This window comes from Solea solea, chromosome 1 (assembly GCF_958295425.1).
Source record: "Solea solea chromosome 1, fSolSol10.1, whole genome shotgun sequence".
NCBI classification, from domain to species: Eukaryota; Metazoa; Chordata; class Actinopteri; order Pleuronectiformes; family Soleidae; genus Solea; species Solea solea.
Window position 1 is genome coordinate 29,050,857 of NC_081134.1, and position 24,595 is coordinate 29,075,451.

A 24,595-nucleotide genomic window follows, 5' to 3' on the forward strand; every position below is an offset into this window, starting at 1 on the left:
AAATCTGTCAGGGTGTTTTTTAAGGATGTGTCTGAATTTGTTTACAAGTGTGAAGAGTAGAAGAAGAGTGTGAGTCAGACGCAGACAGAGAGAGAGAGAGAAGAGAGAGAGACGACATGACCAAGGCAGGGCAGGAAAGGACACCGGAAGGAGGAAAGAAAGGGAGTTAATGCACCGCGGCCTCTGCTAAAGGTTCCCTGGTGAATGTGTCTGGCAGATGATGGATCCACACCTTCACCCCAACACCATCACTTCACTGTACATACTGTCAAAGAGGACACACACAGTCTAACACTACCAAAGACATCTGGAAGTAGCTGTTTTTAGTGTTGGCCAATGCCTCTGCAGACTCTCAGACCTACTTAGCAGTCGCTTGTTAATTTATGATTAGGCGCTGGCATAATATTAGCTCTGATGGCCTTATGAATCCCCCTTTAAATCTAATTTCATGTTATAGCAGCATGAGTAGGGCTTTGATTCATTCAGTTTTCAGAGAACGGGTGTTATCAAATTTTATTTGAATGGCACCAAACACAGCATACATTTATCTCAAGGCTCTTTACGAAAAATATTTCCGTCCCATTAAAACCTTTTTTTTAAATCAACTGCTGTTCTATCAGTCTGTTTTCCAGAAGCAATATTATCCGTCAAAGTTGTTGTCTTGTCTGCTACGTAAAGCCACACAGCTACTGATCGGAAAATGTCAAACTGGACGTCTCTCAGGGAAATAATGGCAGATGTCTACTTACTACAGGTTTCTGCCGAAAACAAGGTCTTTAGAGAGAGAAGAGGAAACCCAACAGTTTGCACAATGAGCAAAACACTAGATGTCACTGGAGAGAGAAAATAAAAGCAAGAAAGAAATCTCTGACAGAACCAGAATCCCAAGATTTGCAGTATCTGCCTTGGCCGGTTGTGGTGAAAGGACAAATGGAGGACAAAAAGACAGGGTGGAGAAACAGTTATGACAGTTCAGAACAGAGAGTATCTGGCCAGTAGGGGGCCAGTCATACGGAAAAGGAGGATTTTGCTAATTTCAAAATAAAAGTCTCTGTAAATATAGGTAAAGAAATAACTCTTATATTATAACTTGATATTAAGTGGTGGGCCACATTAAATCGATTGGACGGCCGGTTATGGCCCTCGAGCCACAAGTTTGAGGCCTCTGCACTAAAACATTAGCCAGCTCCTCAACTTACAGTAATAGGTTTCGCTAAGGGGAAACTTGGACTTTGTAAGGTAACATTAGTAGTTAAAAAGACACAACCTCCACTAAACTCCAGAATTCGTCACGAGTTGTAAACACTCTATACTCGGGCAGGATTATTGAAAGCCAGGAAGCATGTAGTCTATTTCACCCGTGTTCCTTTTAAGATCTGAAAAAGGAAATTATCCTTTTTAACGTCGCTTTGGTCCGTGTTGTTTTCGCAGCACGGTAATTCTGTGTGAAGTGCTTTCCCGCCTGTTGAGATTTGTCTTGAGCGTCTCACACACACACACACACACACACAGGAGTCTTATTTGCTCCACACATGTTAGGTGCTCCTTCATTTGTAAGTGAGAAAGTGAGGCTGAATTATTGATAAAAGTGTCATAAGTGACCACAATGCATTAAAAATTGACTGCTCTCCTCAAATAAGTGAATTGTCTTGTGAATAATTTAGGCGTCTCACAGCTGGTTTATGCTAATGTTAACATTTCAAAAACATGTTTCCAGCTTTGTCTGGGGTCCTTGACGGTAAATGTCCCTGTAGAAATGTGACAAAGACGACAAGTGGAGTTTTAATTTTTAATTTGCAAATTAGTCGAATGACTTTCTCTTTTTTGTACATCGTAGCTTTTTCATCATTTACCCGTAGCTCATGGGTCTCCTCAGGACTATCATCATACTTTTATGTCAGTTCCTCATCTGTCATGTCATTTGTGTCCCTCAAGATTGGTGTGTGCACTCTGAAAAAAAGCACTGTTCCCCTTCTCTCCACCTGCCTCTCTGGCAGGAAACAATGCTGTTCACCTCTGTATATACTAGACGACACATAAATCAGGCAATATGTCAGACAACTTGTCTCTTCAGGCTAACGGGAGCTCTTACAAGTTGTCCTCCACATCTTAAGCTGTGTCAGCACATTTATATCTTTGAATTGGAGGGAATTGATCCTGGAAAGTCATTAAAAAGTCCTTAAATTTGTCTCTTGATCCCAGATCATTTTGGATATTAATTCCATCCCCGTATTATCTTATTGATTTAAAACAAACTCAAAATCACTTTTCTTTCTTAAAGTACTTTTGGTACAAAGTGTCAAAGTGTTTGTGAAGGTAAAAAAAAAGCTTTATTTACATCACACCTTTCAGACACAGTGTTACAAAGTGCTCCAGAATCAAATATAATAAACACAAAGTGAAACACACCAACAAAGAAAGTCAAAAAATCCAAATTACACGTTTTTAATTTAGTTTGAAAAGGTGCGAGTGGTGTGTTTGACGTTCGTTGTCCCTGTTTTTTTTTTTTTTAAATCTATTTTTTAAGGTTTGTTTATGTTATTATTTAATCATATTCTGGTTTTATGAGTATTTTACGTCTCGTGTACAGCTGGATCAGATTAGATTAGGCTTTGAACGTGAGTTTTTGCTTAATTTGACTGAAACAGAAGTTGAATAATGGCAGACAGAAGTGAGGAGAACCAAAAAAACATGAATTCACATATGTAACGCTGACGTTGTTATTTAAACACATAAAAAGTCACTAACAGGAGTTTTCTGAACTAATTAGAGGAAAACACAGTGAATTGTTGCCCTGCAAGGCTGAAGAAAACAAATTGCAGCTTTGGTGAGCCTTTTTAAGACCAGTATCATAATGTGTTGTCATGTAATATTCAAAATAATAATATTACATTTTATCTAAGGGATAAATAAAAACAGTGACTCGGGATCCACAGAGGGGTCTCAGGAGATTTTTTTGTTGGGTTCCCAGACAAATTTGCTTAATTTTTGCTACCTTTTAGTGAAGATTTATGTCTTTATAGTTTTTAAACATCATTTACTAAGTCAAAACTTGCATATATGACTGTAAATTGCACAAATGTTCATGTTTTATATTCATGACAGTTTGCCTGATATCAAAAGTTTAGAAAACAAAGTAAAAACTATTAAAAACTACTAATAAAATACAGTAATAAGTGAAATTATTGGGTACATTTTCACATTACCCTGCAATTCCCCATCTCCTGATGTGTTATTGTTATTTATCTCCTCTGTTTCTGTGTTTTTTTTTTTAATGTTTGCAGGACCCTGCAGACGGTTGGCCCGTCGCACGCCCGCACCTACACCGTCGCCGTCTACTTCAAAGGAGAGCGAATCGGCTGCGGCAAAGGCCCGAGGTGAGTCAGACAAAGACACAACAACAACAGGACAAGACGCTCTCTGCTGTTCCCCCCCGCTCCCACTTCTCCTTCTCACTGCACCCACCACTAATGGGCTGGAGAATAATGGCAGCGGTGCTTTATTGATGGCGTTTATTATGGCAATTAAGCTCTTGTTGGCCTATTCTATCGGGAGAGACATTATGCAGAATGAAAATGAATCGATTCATTATCGATTTGACGTAAATTGTGTTATGGAAATATCACTCTGGGCCGGGGGAAGAGTCTGCGACGAGGCGACACTGTGCTCAGGCCTGCGTTTAGGGTCTACCTGGTATATAAAGTCTGTGTGTGTGTGTGTGTGGTCACACACACACACTTTTATTTGAGTAAAGAAAGTGAATCTCTGCATGAAGAGTCTTTTCAGGGCTGGAAGGGTTTGAGCATAAAGCTGCAGCTGAGCCTGTGAGAAAGGAAAACTAAATCCATCAGACATCTTAACCCCACCCCCCCATCCTGACACACACACACATTCTTGAACAGCATCCTTAGTGTGGACACTCAAAGACATAAATGCCATTACCAAGACCCCTTACCCTTAACTTAACTTTCACAACTAAATGCCAAAACCCCAACTTTGCTTAAAGTCCTCGAGGAAAAAATCCGGGGTTACAGACATTTTAGGTCTATTTTTGGATAATAACGAGTTTTGCGATTTTGCCATAGCACTGCGTCGAGACAAATCTCTATTTTTAAAAACCACTGTCAGGCTAAAAAACACCCGACACTTCACTTCTGTGGTAGTGACTTTAGCATAAATACAACAAAACAATACCATATTTTTGCAAGTGTACAGACAGATGAGGCATCTTCAAAGTACATAACAGACGTAGAATGTACGTCTGTCTGTAACTTCACATTTTACCTTTAAGCCGTGTTTCTGCTGAGTGGAACAGTTCGGTTCAGTTTGGTATCGTACTGTGCACACAAAGGCGTTTCCATTTGGAATGCTACCAAAATAACCAACCTCAATCGTTCCATTTTTGTGAAAAGTAAAAGGTACAGTACAGTCAGGGCGGAGCTAGACCGCCATGACGCGGCCATCTGGCATGACCCAGGACTTTACTTTACCTTTCCAAACCGTACCGTACTGTGTCAAACCAAACCGTACCATGATGGAAATGCGGCACACAGTATGTCGTCACTTCCTATTTTGAGTAATTTTCGCAACACTCCCCACAACTATTAGCATTATTTGAAAGTTGCTATATTTGAAAATCCAGTTGTTAGTCGGCCTCCTTCCTTGCCAGTAAGAAGCCGATCATGTGATTAGACAGATGATTATACTGTATGTTGTCCTCTTGAGGACTGATCTCCAGAGTTCATGTCCCTCCTGACGTCACAGATAAACGCTGTGATGGTTAAAAATAACTCTTAAACCAAGATTTAACCCATAAACAATCCATTTAGGGGTCCAGATTTCATCATTTCAGAGGATCAGACTTCCTGTGATGTTTTTTGGTCCTCACAAAGACGTATATACAAGCACACACGTGTAGAAATCCCCTCCATGACTCTCCAACTTGAAAGCACTCGCTCTGTCTCGCTCTAAGCTGGCGATAAGTTTTGTCCCCTCCGCAGGATCTTTGACAGCTTACTGTTTTTGTATTTACATGACTTAAGCTCCCATCCACCTCCACTCTGGTCACACACACACACACACACACAGTGCTCAGCAGAAGGCTTACCTTTTTGAAAACGTTTGCACGGCGTTACCTGGTATTGTTCGGGCGAGATGGCTCTTTGAAAACAAATGAAGAGCACTTTTGATAATCCTCTCAGTATGTTTTTGACTGAATTTCATTCACGTTTTTGAATAAAATGCTAAAGAACTTTTTCTCTCTCTCTGTGTGTCTTCTTCTTTTTAAAAAAATATTTCTAATCTAGCATCCAGCAGGCGGAAATGGGAGCCGCGATGGATGCACTCGAAAAATGTGAGTTGTTTGGCAAACACGAACCCCCCCCCCCCCCCTTTCTCCTCAAAACACACACACACACACATTTTCACACGTTAAGCCTTTTCACACTCTCCACCGCCTCAGTGTTGAATTATAGCCATGGATGTACTGTATGCAACATGGCTGGCAGGGAGCTGTGGCCCGAGCAGCCGGTTGGCCGCAGCAAACGCGGCGGCGCGCTGTTTGAAGTGCGAGCCCAGAGCGCAGGCACAGGGCCTCGCCAGAGATGGAGGAGCGGTAAAACAAGGACAGCGAGGCGAGATGAGCATCCTCCTCCACCGCGGTCCGTCGTTCCTGAGGGACCCGCGGGGAAGTTTGCGTCCGGGGGGGGAGGGGTGGGGGGGTTCTGTTGTGGTTGAGGATCGGGGATCAGGAGGCGTCGCGCTCCCTTGTTGATCCTCTTCACAGTATTTGAAGTGCGGCGTCCGATAGCAGCGCTTAACTGATTATTCCAAAACAATGCTGACACGTCGGCGGCGCTGGCCGCCCCTCTGCCTGGAACTTGGCTCGCTGGCTCTCAGCGAAAACACGGCTGCCAGTGGGGACACAAGGAAAAACACATTTTAGCCACTTGACAAGAGACTCGTCCAATTAAATCTAGCCCACTGAAGTCACAAGAACATGTTCGCTGCTTTATCTCACTGTTGGACAGTCTTATCCAACTGGAAACAACTTTGTGTTCACAGCGCGCTCTCCTGCACCAAACTCCATAGAGAAAATCAGTGTTTTTTAGCTCGCAGGGACACTGCAGCTGCTGATCCACTGCTGCCTCATTTAATACGTTTGTGTCACTGAGGTTAATCTGAAGGAAGGATTTCAAACGCCAAAGTCATAAAGTAGCACATTTGAACTTAGTGATGGAGGCAGCAGTGGATCAACAACTCTTGTTTGCTATGACGTAAAATCACTGATTTTCTCTATGGACTTTGGTGCAGGTTAAGTAAACAACTTTACAAAGTGACAAGAACTTCAGTTTCCAGTTGGAAAAGTCTGCCTGGCAGCAAGATAAAATGGCAGACATATTCTTAAGATATCATTGACTTAAATGGGAATGTATTTTGTGAAATATGCTTTTTATTAAGTGGCTAAAATCACCTGTGACAGCCATGTTTTCACTGCCTTCATGTCCTCTTTTGTCTTCTTCACATGCTTCTTTTGTGAAGTTGTGATGCACATCTGTTGAGACACATTTGTTATATGTGTCAGTGTCGCTCTGAGCTCTTATTGCTACTCAAACTGGCCTTTGACAACTCTCGGGCTGCAACTAACGATGATCTTTATAATAGATTAAACTGTTGATTATTTTTTTCCGATTAATTGGTTCATAAAATGTAAAAAAAATGTAGATCATTGTTTTAAAAGCCTTGAAAAGACTGCATTGATCGCAATACATAAACACAGCTGCAGGCTTTTGCACTCCACAATTTTAGAGGTTTATGAACTTTTTACACAAATTGGGAGAGAAAGTGGCCATTAGAACAAGTTACAAAATTTAGGCTTTACATATTTGACCCACTTTTCCATAGCTCGATAAATACAGTTTCCTTGATTCCCCTCTTTAACATAAACATAATGTTCTATATTTGTTCATTCTAGTATTCATCAGCTCGCCTTGTTTGAAAGTCAAAATGTAAAAAGAAGGCAACTCTGTGTCAAACGTGCTTTATTTCTTGTTGTTTCTATTGTCCATTTTAATGATTTCTTTGTCACATGGAGCAAAGAAACCGGAAAATATTCACATTTAAGACACCGAAATATCAGAAGATCAATCTAAACAGTTGACAATCCTAGTTTAATGCCTTAAATGTAATTAATCCCGCAAAACTGCAGTAACTTCAGTCATGAGTCAGCAGCTTCTGCATGTTTTTCAGGGGTTTGTAGAACGGCCCCTTTGTGCTGGATCTGGTCAAAAGGGGGCACACACACAGCACAGCACAGTCTTAACTGTCCGTCTGTGTGTCAGCCACACTTTTAGAAAAATCTCAATATCCCATTAAGGCAACGAGAGTGATTTTCTGGCATTTTCCTGCCATTACCGTCCAAGTAAAAACACAATTACAGGTCTCGGTGACACATCCACGAGCCGTCATTATCTCCCATTCTCCTCTCCTCTCTATGTACACGTGCGCACGTGTAATATCACACATCACGCTGAATGCATGAAGGGTCTCTGTTGCTCTCGCCGTGACCTCGCCGCATTAATCAGACATACTGTTTTTTTGTTTTTTTTTTGTTGGCTCCTCGGCTAATTAGTCGGCCTTGAACACAAATGGCTCTGTCGGAGCAAACCTGTGGAGCGTTCGGAGGTCACGGAGGTCGCGCTTTGATTCCATTTGGCTCATAAATGAAGCCTCCAGCCACTGGTGATTGATACTGTTTTTATGAAACATTAGTGTTATGGTGTTACTATTTAAAAACTGTTGGATCTCTGGTCTCTTTCGGCGTCTCCTCCCCCCTTCCTCCCTCCTTATCGGAGGGTGGAGATCACTCTCTCTCTCTCTCTCTCTGTGCCTTAATTCCTCCCATTTCCTCTCTCCCGAGTGTACACCTCTGTCACCATGATTGATAGATGCTCATTGCTCGTAAATGAACATTTCCCCTTCTCATAAATTGCGGTTTCATGTGACTAGATTAGCGATTCCGTGCAAAAGGTCAGTTAATTTAAAAACCGTCTCTCCGAGTCTTTCCCTTCCCTCGTTGATGCAAAGCACTTCCAGTTCGAGGGCTTTTTTTTTTTCGGTTTGACTTTGTGTCGTCACTTAATTTAAAGCTCGACAGTCGCAGCGCGCTCTCTCGCGCGTTTTCACCCCGGTGCTCCAGAGTCGCTGAGGTGACTCACTTGCATTATTGCAATTCATAAATTCATTAAAAAGTTTGATGAATGACGGGATGGAAAAGACCTCGTACCAGTCGTACCACTGACTAAATGTTGATTAGGTCCTCTACAAAGGTGCTGCACTAATGTTTCCCAAAGTTAGAGGTAGGCTTTTGTATTTATTTAAACCTGCGAGTTCATCGCGTTCCAGAGAGAAGTTGGGGAAAAAGAACAATTTAATTTTTACTGTCTGCAAAATAAGTGCTTTTGATGACCCGTTTAATGTATTTAATGTTAAATTCATGCACTGTTTTTACTGCAATGTCAAGACAAAATGCAGATTGGAGAGACAAAACCAGCATTTAAGTCTAGTGATGCAATTTTATCATTGGTTTCTAAAGAAACTGCCCCAAAAAAGCAATATTTTCATAGTCTTTTGGGCAAAATATGTCCTTTTTTTGTTGTTTTGGTCAAAGAAAACCCTGCAAAAACCTCTTAAAAGTCTTGATTGTGGTCTTACATAATTACCAAAGGCTTAAATGAAAGAGTCGACATCCTCGTGTGCTTCCACCTGGCTGATGTTGACTGCAGTCGAAAGGGCTCTGCTCCACTATCCATCACTGACATTACATATTCATTCTCTTTATAGTGGAGGTCACATTTTTGCATGGAGTTCAGGCGGCTGATCATTTTTTAATTCTCAGAATCCACTCGTCGGGCCTGAATTAATCATCCCAGTGTGAGACGTCTCGCTGTTACACTCGTACTTATGGCTGGAACATCACCGTGCGGAGATAAATATGTCAGCAGAGTTCAAACACGCCTTTGAAGTCACTCCCCTGACCGTAAGCCCGTCTAATGAGACGGGAGCGCCGCTGACACTCGGACTCCTGACACAGCTTCATTGTCTCACGTGTGATTGTCGAGAGGCGCGCTTCATTTGTCCACACAGCGAGACTAATCAAGGACATTAGCTGCAGTGTCATGTAATTCCTCATCGATTGTCTTGTTGGCCCTCACCGCAGCGTTCGGCTACACCCGTTACTCCTCATGTTCAGCAGCTTCCACCCCGTGCTGCTCTTGAACCGAAAGCAAAACCTGTCAGGATTCATTTCCATGTTTTATTCAAGGCCTCCTCCAGCATCGGGATCACTTTGAGCCGGACGGAACTTTTTGTTTCTGCTGCAGAGCTTTTCCTGGCTGACAGAATCCGCGGCTCCAGCGGTGTCGGAGAGGTGAGAGACGCGGCTGTGTTCAGTCAGACAGCTCAGAGCTCATTAAACAGAACCGGGGGCCCGGTGTTTGGTGTGTGTGTGTGTGCACGTGCGTGCGCGCTCACTGTCTGAAGCAGATCCGCTGGTGGCTCGGCTGATTCCCATTTCATTATTTGATGGCGCCCGCGTTCTGACAGTCTCCTGCCTGTATCTGTCAAGGCAGAATTAAATGTTAACCAAGGCCCGGACTGTGAGAAACATGAGTGCAAACAAATCGAGCTGAGAGCAGCCAGAATCGACAAGAAAAAGGAGGGAAGGAGGGAAAGTACTCGGCGGCGCAGAGTTTCTCAGGCCCTGAGGCTCCGAGCACCACGCACAGTCAGGTCTAAGGCGACATCAAATATACATGGAAACGGCTTAACCATTTATCATTCATGCTCAACGATAGCACTGTCTCGGTTTAAAGTCTTCAGTCTCTCTCGAAGACTTAACGCGTATTCTTCCAAGCTGCTTGTTTTTCAAACAAAATGCTATCTCTGTTAAATAAGACAAGGAGCCCGGATCAGGCTAGTAGCTGGAAGCGGACTACATTCTTCCCTCAGCTTTCTTTAAACCCCTTAATCTCAGAATAAAAAGTAGTGGATGGATTGAGGCAAAGGGAAATGCCATATGCAGGATCTCTATTCACCAGCTCCAGTCTTTTGTTTGCCCTTTGGCATGACAGGGAAATCCCTTCATCAGCGCGGCACACTATTGGCCAATGTGACTGATGTGACGCGCGCACAAGCTCTGCGTGATAGACTCAGCCGACGCACTCTATTGTGGAGTCGACTCACAGCCTTGAGCTCAGGCTGAATAGATAGCGAACGACTGAGCGAAGGAAGGAACAGTACGTTTACATAACATTAGAATAAGACAAGTTACGAGTGTTCATTGGACTAAAACCAGACTTAAAAGCACATATTAGTCTGACTAAAAGTGAAATCAACACACATTATTAGTCTCATATGTGGTATTAAAGCAGCAAAAAACAGTCGAAAGCACTGGTATAAATAATAATAATCCAGCATTTTAACGCCTGGAATATAATAAAATATGAAATATTACCTAGAAGAATTTTGTCTGCAGTCTAGACCCAGTGTCACAATATTAACTAAAAGTTTGTGGGGAAGTTGTTTGGGGACCCAAAAATAGTCTTCCGCGACCCATTTGTGGGTCCCGTCCCACAAAATATAGACAGTGAGTAACCAGAATATAGTATATACAGCCTGAGCTCAGTATTTTTGCAGTTAGGAGTTGAATTATACTATTGTATGTTTACGTTCAACTGGACCCAAACGAGGCCAGACACCCACAGATCCTAATCCCGGGCTTTGACCCAGAAATAAGAGAAGAAGAAAACACTAAAACAAACATGTGTTTTTGAATTTAAACTCTGCTGCCATTGAGAATTAAATATGTTGAAGTTACAGAAAGAGGATTTCTGCCTCAACTTGAGTTTCTGACATTCTGCCACTCAAATGACTTCAGAAGTGTCGGGGCATCTGCTGTTGTAACTTTGGGGTTCATGCTAGCTAGTTGGTTAGCATCTGTTGAGGCAACGCGGCAAACAGGAAAATGGCTTTTTCTTTGTCTGTGGGTTCTGCTTGGTTCAGGCATTAGGGGTACATTGGATGTGGTCAATATAGAGCGTCCAATGGGGGAGCAAAGTGCATTGAAAACTAAATAAAAGTAATCTACTCAAACTTGGCAGGTGACTTACAATTGGCACCCAGTGTGTGAATTGCCCACTTTGCAGTTGTTTTGTTCAGAAATGCGTGACAGACTTTCACCGAGGTAAAGTCCCATTGAGATCAAGGTCTCTTTTACATGTGCGACCTGGCCTAGATGGATTCTCGTTGTCTAACATTGAAGGTGGAATGAAAAGCGTCAAAATTGAATGCTCGTTTTCCCAATTCAGTCCAAAACGATTAAGCGATAAGTGCCACGAGAACATATTGGTTCCAAAGGCACCATATCTCCTCGTCAAAACACCTAGTGGAAAGACACGGAATGGTAACAAACTCGCCACTCACTCGAGCTGTTTAGTTTTTTGGGTTTGTGATGTAATTGGCCAACCATAAAATGCCCAATTCTAACAAGCTTGAGAGAGGACATGTCACCACCTAGCATAGCAAAGTCGGACACATGTCATTTGATAAATAGATTCCCCCTCTAATGGGACAATGACTAAGGCACTAGAACAATTAAATGGCGTGTTGAAGGTACAACCGCAGCTTGACTCTACTTCCTCTTGCAGACGTCAGGCAGCGTCTGTTGTGACGTTCTTATTACCCACCGCCGCTTCACTCTGGAATCTCCAGCCTGCAATCTGTCGTCCCTGAGAGGAATTAACTGCATTGTCGATAAGCAAAAGCACCCGATCAGAGCGGAGCGCGTTAACACCTTAAACAAACATCAGTATTCAGAGAGCAGCTTTCCTCAGCGGTGCTTTTTGACGGAGAATTCTCAACGTGTCGCCTCAGACGCCCAGTGTCGACCGAAATGAAAAGGCTTGTGTTTCCTCTGCCAGCCCCATTCTTTTCAGGCCTGCTCTTGTGCCGCATGCTGAACGATGTAAATGACCCCCCCCCCCCCCCCCCCACACACACACACACACACTATTGAGTGGTATTATTCTCAAGTCATCTCCCAGGGAAAAATGCTGGTGATTTCCATATTTTAACTGCAATATGTAGTTTTCTCTCCGATCCTCACCGAGTGTTGCTTACTCACTGAAAGAATATTGAAATTCTTTCATGTGTGAGCGTGTCTTCGATTCTCCTTTCTCTTTTTTTTTCTGCAGTTTCTTTATTGGATAGGATGTTTTTAATAGTTATGTTGTCTTAACTGTTGTCTGTAGATTTTATGGCTGTAGCATTGTCAAAAAAAAATGTTCAATGAGTGAGTTCTTCACTCTCGATATCTGGCAGTTATTCGAACGTTTAGGAATTACGGTAACGAGAAGCTGACGTCACAAACGTCTGTGATTGGACGGTCGTTCCGTGGAAGTCCTGAGGTTCTCCCGTAATGACAAGTATATGGGAGCAAAGCTCTATTTCTTTGCTCTCCGGTATCCATCCATCTTATACCGCTTTATCCTCCACATGAGGGCCGCAGCGGGGTGGTGCTGGGCCAATCTCAGCTGACAAGGATCCTGGACAGATCAACAGTCCATAGATTTTTAATTTTCAAGACGGTAACTCCTAGACAAACGGTCTAGGAGTTACAGTAACGTCCAACACGCATGTAAATTGCCGTTTTCGTCAGAGTTCCATTGTTTCCAGACGGTCACTTGAGAAAATGTGTTGTTCTTTGGCTAAGATTGATATCTGGGTATCATTCAAATACTGTTGAATGATACCCGGTTTCAGCGTGTCAGATTGTCGTACTTCAGTCCAGGGTTAGTCTCGTTTTTCGGTCCAAGCGTGCATTCAAACTCTGCTCATGCCGACACAGACGTAGACGGATGATTACATTTATGTCACAGACCAACGCTGACTGGCAGAGAGAGGACTTGGCCACGTCGTCCAGCACTGACTGCATTTGGACATGATTGTTTTTACTTTTTGACATCCATGTATCCATATATTACCCGTGCTTGGTGTTATGACACAGCACATGATCTGTTTAAATGGTGACTCTTGAGCTGTTTGTGTTTAACTTCGACAAGTTCTTCATGTCTAAGCTCTAAGTGAAGCACTGGAGTCCGTTTTGAAACTTGGCTTGTGTCGAGGTGAGACTACACAATATTTGTGTCTCTTACTTGAGCTATACATTTGGACTGAGGCTTGACAGACTGGGAATTAAAATAGTGTAAGCAATCAATGGCATCCAAAGAAAGTGTCACGCGTATGATCTTGTAGCACCAAACTTCATTCAGCCATTTTGTTTGTTTTACGCTCACCTTTGCTCTCGTTGATTAACGTCATTGGCGTGTCTGAAACGCATCGTAGAAACCGACCAGACCTTTCCTTCCTTCCTTGAGAGGATCCTGGATGTGACCTTGATTAAAACGATCAATTTCATGAGTCCCAAAACCTTTTTTTTTTGCTGAGTCGCCTGTAATTTACATGCTATAGTGTCTATGTTGGATTAGAATGTGGAACGTATGGAGCTGTAGGCCTGACCGTAACACATACACAACTTAATGTAGACACAGAACTACATTTTGGACGAGGACTGTGACGTTCAGTGACTTGGACTTTCTTATGAACCATCGTTGTGAATCTGCAACAGCAAAAACAATCGCAGTTTCCATGAAAAACACAATTTCTCTGCCAGGCTGTTTAATAGAAGTTGGCTCTAACCCTGAGGCGACATATTATCAGCTGAACGAGAGCGATAATTAAATTTTCCCTTTATATCGGAGGATAATATTCACTATCTGTCCAAGATAACGGCACAGGCCCAAAGTATTTAAACATGTTCTGTTGATTCGGGCCGTGTATCTGATCAGTGTGTGTGTGTGTGTGTGAGACGTTAAAACTAATTTCAGCTTTACGTCCACATGAAGTGACGAAGTTGACAACTTTTAATAAAGAGTTGGAACAATGCAGCAGGAAAACATGAGCCAAAAGAAGAGCAATGTTGTTTTTACTGGGAAAACCAGGAAAGTTAGGATTAATCTTCCAAGATGTGTTTACACATGACATATTTTATGTTAATGTTCATTTCTTCAATGAATTTTCAGTCCTTTTTTGGAGAAATGTGTATAAAAAAGACAACAATCTCTTTAACAACCAGTTATTTTAGTTATCGATAATTGTACTAATTAATTTTTGGTTTAAGGTTGAATTAATTAGAGGTTCAAAAAGTGAAACGGTCTTTCTTGGATTAGGGTTAGCTAGCTCTGCATTCAAGATGCTAACAACAGGAACACAGGTTCCATTGAGTAAAGAAAATGTCCTGTACTCATTGATTTATTATCATTTTCTGAACTCAACATTAAGAATTAACTCCTTTGAGACTTAACACTTCCTCCTAATTCATTCGGTCTCTAAAGAAGCTAAAGGGCTGTTTGCACTTCATCGTTTGGCTTACTTACTTCTAGCTCTTGTTTGTACCCAAATGTTTAAATGCACTTATTGTAAGACGCTTTGGATAAAAGCGTCTGCCAAATGACATGTAATATAATGTTTGTGATTGAGTCCCACAAACGCTCGCACTTGTGTTTCTGTCACAGGCTAAAGATTGAGTTTTCACGTCAACAATTCAACGAAAGATCAGTTCCGTCGTCAGTGCTTCTAGCTTCTCGTTAGCTTCTAGCTTCTCGTTAGCTTGTATCTGTCGTTTGTCTGGTTATCAGATCTCATCGTCATTTTGCCACAAGACACATTAGGCGTCGTCACTAATAATGAAAAAACAAATAACAGCATGAGGTCAATTTCGACTGCGACATTTGACCAAAAGTGACGGCGCGACACTTGATGTGAAAACTATACTCGGGGGCAATTTGAGCCCTCAAATTGGTGTCCTCGTCCAGCTGGAAACTGACCTTGTCTCTACACACTTGTCTTTCTGTGTCTCTCTCTCTTTATCTGTCCTCCTCGCTCGACTTCTCTCTGTTTCCCTCGGCCAGATAACTTCCCACAGATGGCTCATCAGAAGCGCTTCATCGAGCGGAAATACAGGCAGGAGCTGAAGGAGATGAGACGGGAGCGCGAGCGGCAGGAGATGGAAACCGACGAGGTGGACGAGTGCAGGAAGTGACGGCGCCCCGCCTTTTCTTTCTTTTTCTTTTTTTTGCGTAGTGGTGGAAGGATGAGGACAGTCCTGTCAGCTAATGTGGCAGCCGTCCAGGCATGAGTCGGCAAAATGGAGCCGCCACGACTCGACCGCTGAGCCGGGTAGTTTAGACAAGGACGACTCGCTTGTTCCCGCAGTTGTAACACAAACCTCAAAAGGGACGCAGCTGAAATGTCGCCTGCTTAATAAGACTTACCTCAGAGATTTAAGGTAAAATCTTTGTCTTTGTCCAATATGCTCAAATTTAAAAGTCCAGTGTGTTACATTTATGACGGCTTTACTGGCAGGAGTTGATTGTGTTAACCTAGAAAATATTATGCTGAGCCGTCTTGTACAACAGCACAAAAGAATGAACCAATCATTTTCTTTCTGGTATGTGAAGGCCACCGTAGTTCCCCAACGTGCTCATGAACTCCGATTTCCAACCTCGCGTACCCATGAATTATGATTCCAAGATGGTTGCCAGCATACAAACATTGGGTTTGTCAAATTAGTTTGCCGTTAAATCAGTCGTACCGTATGTTGAACTGAACTGAAATGCGGCATAAAGGAGAGAGAGGACTGCAGTCTGCAGCCTCGCCACCAGATGTCACTAATGTTCACACACTGGACCTTTAAACCTTTAAAGAATGACGACTGTTCTCATTCTTCTACCGTTTAGTATCGTAGAGACGTGGCCTTCACTTGTCATCATGTTGACGTCCCAAAGTTAGAAACTTAAAGGAACGGTGTGTGGGGTTTAGCGACCTCTAGGGGTAACTAACATTTGCACTGAACACTCATGCTCTAACCAATTGAATCATGCCTTTGCATTTGAGCAGTAAACTGTTTCCATAGCAACCGTGAGCGTCGCCTTCTGAAAGCTGCCTCCAGCACAAACCGTAGAGCCTTAAAGCTCACAGCGGACTGTGTTGACGACGTCCAGGTACCCTGATCCTCCAGGCTAATGCTAAAGCTAATTACATTTATATCATTAAAATCAAGTGACAAGTCATTTCAGATGTCACCAGTGAGGACAAGAGGGACGTTGGACGATTCTTAAAAGCTTCACGACATCAGGTACGGCCACTTTTCTTTGCTCAAATTACAATCTTTACACTTAAAAGTCACCGAAGCAAACAAAATCTACTCGAGTTGTTTCATCCAAGGTAAATCCTAAATTCTACACACTGTACCTTTTAAGACTTTGAACAGCAGGAGCCAAAACATTAAAACAAAAATAATAAGAAGGAGAAGAAGCTGTTTTTAAATGTAATGTTGAATAAAAGTGAGAAGTAAAATGGAAAATGAAGCGTCTGATTCCTTGTCTTGATTCTCCGTATTCACCCACTGTGACGTCGCCGTCTGCCTCACGTCTGCCACTCATCCTCTCATAATCAAAATATGATTATTTTTAACCTCCATTCTCCACGTTCTTCCCCCCTAAAATGTGATTGGCCGTCCCGCAGATCTTAATTATAGATTGACTAATTAACAATTTCCTCCGTTCGCCGTCGCCTCTGGATCCAGCTCTTGAACAACAGCCGCTGCCGTAATCACTGTCTGACACGTCGGCTCTTTTTCACACAGATTTGTTTTAGATATAAAAACTTACCTGCGACGAGGAAGAGGAGGAGGATGATGTGTTTTCCTGGTGGGGAAATAAGTCAATTTCACTCCGTCTAAGAATAAATAAATAACAACACCTTGTGCGGCTGATTTTTAAAGATATTTAATTGTGTCATATAAATATTCAGTACAAAATATCACGTTTTACAAAGCAGATCGATGAATGGCCCCTCCCCTCCCCTCCCCGTCCACTACCACAAACCTCCCGCACGATAAAGTGTGTTTTCTACATCGACGTAAAACTCCACTGCTCAATCACGTAGTCACCGACATAATTAATAACCGCGGAGGCCGCGACCGACCGACCGACCGTTGAGTCTACACATCAACAAACCACAGATCTACTGTATCTGGAGTCACCATCTAGACGCCTTTTTAACGTAGTACGGAGAAAAAATGTGAAGGAACAGAAACATGGGGTGCGTTTTTGCGATGTGCAAAGTCTTTTTTTTTTTAATAATGATGAAGAAACATCAGCGCTGACGTCCTTGTATGAAGAGAGAGGAAGAAGATGGGTGAGTTCTGCTGCTGCTGATTTTTCCCATTTGAGGCTTTTGCGTCACCTTGAGGCAGGCAGGAAAAAAAACATAGTAAAAGGGCTTTTTTTTTTAAAGCCAGTAAATGCTTATCATAGCGACACTGCCACACACACACACACACACTCTGAGATGGTCACTTACACAAAAGCTCCAGTGAAAAGCTAATAAAAAATAAAAAGGGAAACAAGAGCAGAACATGTGAACACGACACGCCAGCAGAAAGAACTCTCCGACCAACTGTGTTTTAAATTGGATTGTTAAATGCACTGTTGTTGATGTCAGGACAGAGAGGGGAAAAAGTAGCACTATGGCATTTTTTGTTATTATTACTGCTTCAAATGTATGATCAATGTCAGCCTCTTTCGTTAAAGTCAGGGCAGAGACTTGAGTTTTTCTTGTCCCCTTCACAGTCGTCCTTGTTTCAAAGCTGTTAATCCATGGTGAGATTATACCGTAATTTGAGAATGATGTTGTGTCCGGGAGCCTACAGCACTTGTCCACACTGATGCGGATGTTGTTGCAAAAAAGAAGGACCTTTTCCTCTGTGTTTTTCCGTCTCTCGTTCCACACAAAAATGGTGTTTTCAATCTTAGAAATGGTTTTTCAGAGAGGTACAACCACCCATGTTCTTTTGTGTAAGCAATCCATCCACTAGAGGGCAGTACACACTTTGAGTGTCTACTCTCTAATACGACGTAATAATGTATGTCTTTGTGTTTCTTCTTAGTGAATCGTCGGTAACCCTGCCCCCTTGTGGTTTCTGGCGGTATTGTTTTGTTTACGTATGTGCAATAATATTGGCAGAATGAATGCGAAGGAACGATTCCGTCCATCTGTTTACTTTGAGTTGCGAAACATCTGCTATTTGAGAGAGTAGAGTAAATGTAGACTTTGACGCCACCTGGCATACTTGTTTTGCAGTCTAGTATTTGAGTCAGTAAAGTTGTGTGGACAGAGAGGAAAATATAAATGAAAATAAAAATATCCGCAGTAGTGTGGACGAGACATAAATCACGCCGAGTGTTATGTGAGTGTGTGTGTGTTTTTCCTGCTGCAGGACAATGTGTTTTGACCTTCTCTCTGAGCAGAGGACACACCTCCAGGTTCAAGCAACTTATTCCACACGCCTCAAAGGTCAGGCGACCCCCGATAAGCATCTTTATGGAAGAGGCTTTCTCGTCCCACAGGAAATCAGCTGAGGAGGAGGAGAGCGTGAAGACAGGGACCAGCTTCATGTTTAGCCACAGGTACAATACATGTAATGGGGGGGGGGGGAAGAGACCAGAAAATGGGTTTTAAAGAGGAAAATCCTGGTGTTTTTGCAATGTTTTGTTCTTCTCCATTTACCTGTGCAGCGTTAGAAATCGCATTTTCATTGTGGAAATGCTCGTTTAGGCCTTAAAATCAAAAACTTGTTGGCCATTTAAGGCAACTCCTGATTCATAAAGTGGTGTTTACCAAACATTCTATATCAGAACCGCGCTTTTTAAAGACGGCAAACTGTCATTTTCAAGAAGGGTTTGTGGTAAATTAATTTCAACTTCACTTGTTGCGTTCATTTAAACATATACACATACATCTTAACAAAAAACATTGTTTGGGGACCACAAAAAAATCAACCGTAACCCATTTGAGGGCCCCCGACCCACACTTTGGGAATCCCTGATCCAAGAAATGTCCCACTTTTCCGCTCAGTTGTTTCTCAATCACCTGGAGACAGGAAATAAAGCGTTTATAGGATGAAAATAAAATTGCCTGATGAATTTTAACGGTAATTGTTTGGTCCAATCTGATTGCACGCCGTAGTTTCACGCTCCACTTCCTTGGACCTTCATCGTGTTGCAAGTTTCAGTTTTGCAGCAGAGAGAAAAAAAAAAAAAGAAGTCAAAACTACACCAGAATTTTCCTCTCAACTGAGTTTGATTTCCTTTTTCTTTTTTATCAGCGTTGCATTGTTCCTCATTTTTCTAACCGAGGAGTAAGAAAAATGGTGGCATTGACATTCAGCTCTGAGAGAGAATATTTGGTATTTTCATCTCGCTGCACAGTGAATGTTAAAAACTTGTGTGTGGAGATGAAAATCAGATACTGTCGGCAATGACAAAGTGAAATATTTGTGGGTTTTTTGTTGTTTGTTGTGGCTCCAAATCCACACAGTCTTTTTTGTTGGAGCGCATCAGCCACGTGTCGACAGATAAGAGTATCACTCCTTTCTCGACCACCAGAGGGCAGACTTAACTGATGCTAACGGCTGCACATTGTACCAAAACGAGTGTTGGTTTCTGGCGCTAAATTGCGCTACTTCACATTTATCGAGTCTTGTATTTGTGTTTTGAGTTGATGACGCTACCTCGCTTAACTCACAACTACAGTTTTTCGTAACGCAATCGCCTGACGCTTCGTAAAACTCCAGCGAACTTTCAAGCTATTGTCCGCAAAGATGTCCACGCTTTTCCAACACTTGTTGACTGTAAAATACCGATGGGTAGCTTCGTCGTCATCATCAGGGCAAAGCAGGGAATTAGTTACTGTTTTATTTTTATTAAAGTTAGCTTAAACGAAAATATTGATCAATCTAGTATCGGTTCGCGATGCCCTTTTTCACCACGTGACACCAAAACCACATGGCGCTTGTGTAGGCAGCCATTACTGGAAGAGGGCGGGGACATTTGGGTGATGGAAAGAAAGAAAGAAAAACAACTGTACAGCGTTATTGTATCATGTTACCGTACGTACACAAGCTAAGATCACAATATGCAGCATGGTTTTTTTTTGTCCTGGAAACACTGAAAAATACATTGGCGTATCTGTTGGTTTACAAAAACTGCGCGTCCATCACAGGCAGCTTTGGAAAAATCTAACCAAAAAGAAGAAGAAGAATGTGGGTATAGATATATTGGGGCCTCATGTACAACTCCCATATACACACACAGGAAAAAAAAAAAGAAGTCTTGACACTAAGTCTCTTTTCACTGTGCCCTCGTAAGAACGCTACTAACACTGACTGGACACACAAAGCCTACGTTTGGTCACCGGAGGAACAACTGAAAGGTGATTGACGGCAGCTGAAGAAAGAGCACTTTACAGACCCCCGTGTCCGTTCCTCTGTCTGTGCCGGGTTTTTCCTCGCCACACATGCACCAGAATCGTTTGTGTTTTGTTCCGCTCCTCGCCCGCGTCTGTGCTGCGGCTTCTCGTTAGGAATCCCTGTCGCTGTCGTCGGCCCCGTACATGTCCGCCAGTTTCTTAAACCGCGGCCCCCACTCGCTCAGGTAGTTGTAGTCCTGGTCGCCCTCGGTGGTCACGGACTCCAGCGAGCTGAGGGACTCCGCTACGGAGCCGTTGCCCTCGTAGGCGTAGGTGGCCAGGGAGTCGTAAGGCGGCGCCGTCGGGTCGCTGTCATTGTCCTGGAGCCTCTGGTTGATGAAGTCCCTCACGTCCCCATTATTGTCCCGGGTCGGGGGCAGCACGGGCCGTCGGACAGGAGGGTAGAAGGTCTCAGGGACGATGTCCCGCCGCTGCTTGCTCTCCTCGATGGCCTCCGGGTTGCGCAGCGTGCCGATATCAAAAGCCTGAGTGTCCTCCTCTCCGCCGCCTTCGTCGTTGTAGCTGACGACGTTGTCCCTCACGTCCTCCTTGGAGATGATCAGAGGCTCCTTCTTCCTCTGTCTCCTCAGGGCGGCAAACAACACCACGATCACTACAGGGACAAGAAGAAACAAAGGGAACACATTACAAGAGTTTGGTGACTTTTACTGTTGTCGCTCTCTCTCCTTGTGCTGAAGGCCACTGACGGTCCGCAGGGAATTGCTGATGTTGCTCGTCAAGTGTTCACTGATATTCAGGGACTTTGTCTGACTTTGTAGAACAGACTTCAGCCACCACAAGGATGCATTATGTATTTTTTCCCTCCTCAGGGGCCGTTGCTACTTAAAGGGATGCTGTTTAAGAACGCAGCAGATTAGCTTGTGTGCTAGAAACACACAGAGTTCATTGAAAAAAAATTAATGATTTTAGCTCACAGGGACACAGAAGCTGCTGCTCTACTGCTGCCTCATTTGGCAAGATTGTGTAACATTACATTACATGTCATGTCATTTGGTAGACGCTTTTATTCAAAGAGACTTACAAAAAGTGCATTTAAGCATTTGGGTACAAACAAGAGCTAGAAGTGAGTAAGTCAAACTATAAAGTGCTAGTCATAAGTGCGATGTACAAGTAAGTGCTTTTTTTGTCGTCTTATTCGAGGTAGAGTCGAAAGAAATGTGTTTTTAGTCGGCGGCGGAAGATGTGGAGGCTTTCCGCTGTCCGGATGTCGATGGGGAGCTTGTTCCACCATTTTGGAGGTAGAACAGTCTTGCGTTCTGTGAATGCCTCTGCGATCCTCTCAGTGACAGGGCAGCGAGCCGCTTTGCCGATGCAGAGCAGGGTGGGTTTAGATGGGATGTAGGCTGGACCGGATGCGTTTGTAGCATGGAACGCAAGCACTAGAGTCTTGAAGCGGATGCGAGCAGCTACAGGAAGCCAGTGAAGGGAGCGGAGGAGCAGTGTAGTGTGAGAGAACTTTGGTAAGTTGAAGACCAGTCGAGCTGCTGCATTCTGGATGAGCTGCAGAGGTCGTATGGCACATGCAGGGAGACCAGCCAGGAGGGAGTTGGAACCCAGGTTCCTTGCGGTATGAGAAGGAGCTACCACAGAGTTGTCGAGGGTGATGGTTAGATCTGTGGTGGGAGAGCCCTTTCTTGGGAGAAAAAGAAACTCTGTCTTTTCGAGTTGAGTTTCAGGTGATGGTCAGACAAGCGGAGATCTGTTCTATTACGTGTGTTTCGGAGCAGGGAAAAGAGAGAATGAGTTGGGTGTCATCGGCGTAGCTGTGATAGGAAAAACCATGAGCGTGAATAACAGAACCAAGAGAGTTGGTGTACAGAGAGAAGAGGAGAGGGCCCAGGACAGAACCCTGAGGGACCCCAGTGGACAGGGTTCTGACACAGATCCTCTCCAGGTTACTCTGAATGTTCGGTTTTGAAGTTAGGACGAGAGTAGGGTAAGTGCAGAGCCTGAGACACCTAGTTCTTGAAGGGAGGAAATAAGGATCTGGTGGTTAACTGTGTCAAACGCTGCAGAAAAGTCCAAGAGGATGAGCACAGAGGAGAAACCTGACTGAAGAGGATCGAGAAGGTTGTTTTCCGGTGAAGGTAGGAGGAGAGTTGATTAAAGATTGCACGCTACAGAGTTTTGGATAGACAAGGAATAGAGACAGGTCCGTAGTTATTTACTTCAGACGGGTCGAGGGTGGGTTTTTTTTTAAAGGAGGGGGGTCACTCTGGCCTCTTTAAGAGAGTCCGGAAAGCAACCAGATGATACAGATGTGTTAATGAGATGGAAGATCAGAAGGGATACGGTCAAGGGGGCAGGAGGTAGGGCAGGCAGAGGTTATTAGAGAAGGAGATGAATTAGTGGTTGGTAGAGTGATGAGATCAGGAGGTGGGATTGAGAAAGAAGCGCAAATGTCATCTACTTTTTTTGTGAAAGAGGTTAGAGAAAGAGAATGATAGGAAAGCAGGACATCAGGGTGTTTTGATTTCCTCCGTTTTCTTTCTGCTGCCCGTATCGTGGCTCTCTCAGCACAACCACGGGGCTGGGAAGGACTTACGAAGCGGCTGTGAGGTAAGAGGACAGAGGGAGGCAAGAGAGGAGGACAGAGTAGAGAGGGAGGTGTCTGAGGCAGAGTTGGGATGCATGAGGGAGGAGGAGAGAGAGAGAGAGCGCGAATAAGTGCAGTATCTGATGAGATAAGGGCATCAGATTGGAAGAGTGGGATATGAAGAAATGATCAGAGACATGACGTGGAGTTCATGCAATATTAAATCAGACTGTGTATTTTAGAAAACACTTATTAAAAAGACATCAAATATTGCAACAAGAATATCTACTAAATGTAACTATATACAGTGTGTGTGTGTGTGTACAGGTCAGAGGTCGACTACAAAACAAGATGGTGGAATCAAAGATGGCTACTTGACCACATGGCTGCTGTGTTTGTTTGTTAACCACTTTTGTAAACTGAAATGCCAGGTTAGATGAAGCAAAAACATCTAGAGCTGAAAGCTAAGAAGCATGGACACCACTAACATCATATGAACCTAAATGTAGACAGTGCAACGACACTTTGTTTGAGCAAGTAAGCTCAATACAACGTTTCATCTCGCTATGCTAGGCCCAGTTACATTACCAAGTCCCCGAGAAAGAGAGGAAAGTAAAAGAAGTAAATGGGATGACTTCTGTGACTTTAGAGGGTGAAGTCGCCAAGAAGAACAAGTCGTGGGCCATTTTCTGGGATGTTTGAAAGGAGGACATGTAGTTCATCAAAGAAGTCTCCTAATGATGGACGGTAGATGACAAAAAAGAAGCGACATGAACAGGAATGGAAAAGTGCTCAAATGTGAGGGGGAACTTAGCCTCCCGTTAGACTCCTGTAAGACTCCTCGGTCTTTGTCATCGGAGTCTGACGCTCCAAAGTCAGTGCTGCTCTTTACAGCACACCTGATTAGAAGCTAGTTGGTACAGCTGTGTTGGCCACTCCCCTGTTGCCAAGGAAACTTCACACCTGGTGATGGTTATTGCTCAATAGAAACTAGGTCAAAGCAGCAACAACAACTTACTCTTTGACTTAGCAGGCAAGTCAAACAACCCTTTGACTCTAAGTTCTCACTAGAATGCATTGCAGCGCAAGCATCTATTGTAATCATACTGGCGTTTATTATGTGCCTGCAGCCACAAGGCATTCTAGTGAGAACTCTATAGAGTTCTCACTAGAATGCATTGTGCTGCGAGCACATCTTGTAATCCTGCGCGTTTATTCCGCTGGATATTCCTCATCCTCCCGTTTTTTGCCGCGCTACTCCTCCCGCAGCTTTGAGAAAACCCCAACACAAGTTATATCAAAACGTGCGGCCTGATCGGGAATCGTGAGCTATGATTTTTCTAAGACTTTCGAGTAACCATGGCGACAAAAATCGCGAAAAACTGCCACAAATTTCCCTATTAAAATGCATTGAAACGGCCAAAATTTGGAGAAAAACCAAGCCCGCTTTGGAGCATCACAGTGTCGTCATACTTTAACGTAGAAACGTGGTTGGAAGTTTAAACGGGTCACAAGACTTGGGACTTTTCTGACCTAAGTCGACATTTTGATACATGTTACGGTTTTTGAACTATCGCAGTTTAAGTTTTGTACTTTTTTTCAAAGCTTTCT

At 43.3% G+C, this 24,595-nt stretch overlaps 2 protein-coding genes across 5 annotated transcripts in view; one reads left to right on the plus strand and one right to left on the minus strand.

Moving 5' to 3' along the window:
* Nucleotides 1-16,480, plus strand: part of drosha (drosha ribonuclease III) — a 121,395-nt gene extending 104,915 nt beyond the window's left edge. The window contains exons 30-32 of the mRNA XM_058649343.1: nucleotides 3,285-3,377; nucleotides 5,307-5,353; nucleotides 15,027-16,480. Coding sequence (XP_058505326.1) covers nucleotides 3,285-3,377; nucleotides 5,307-5,353; nucleotides 15,027-15,157 — 271 coding nt within the window. The 3' untranslated portion in view covers nucleotides 15,158-16,480. The remainder of the gene's footprint in view (nucleotides 1-3,284; nucleotides 3,378-5,306; nucleotides 5,354-15,026) is intronic.
* Nucleotides 16,481-16,888: 408 nt separating this feature from the next.
* The window catches only part of LOC131472318 (cadherin-6-like), a 113,255-nt gene continuing 105,548 nt past the window's right edge, over nucleotides 16,889-24,595 (minus strand). For all 4 annotated transcript variants that reach the window (XM_058649384.1, XM_058649358.1, XM_058649376.1 and 1 more), the window contains one exon: nucleotides 16,889-21,040. In XM_058649384.1, the coding sequence (XP_058505367.1) occupies nucleotides 20,538-21,040 (503 nt within the window). In that variant the 3' untranslated portion in view covers nucleotides 16,889-20,537. The remainder of the gene's footprint in view (nucleotides 21,041-24,595) is intronic.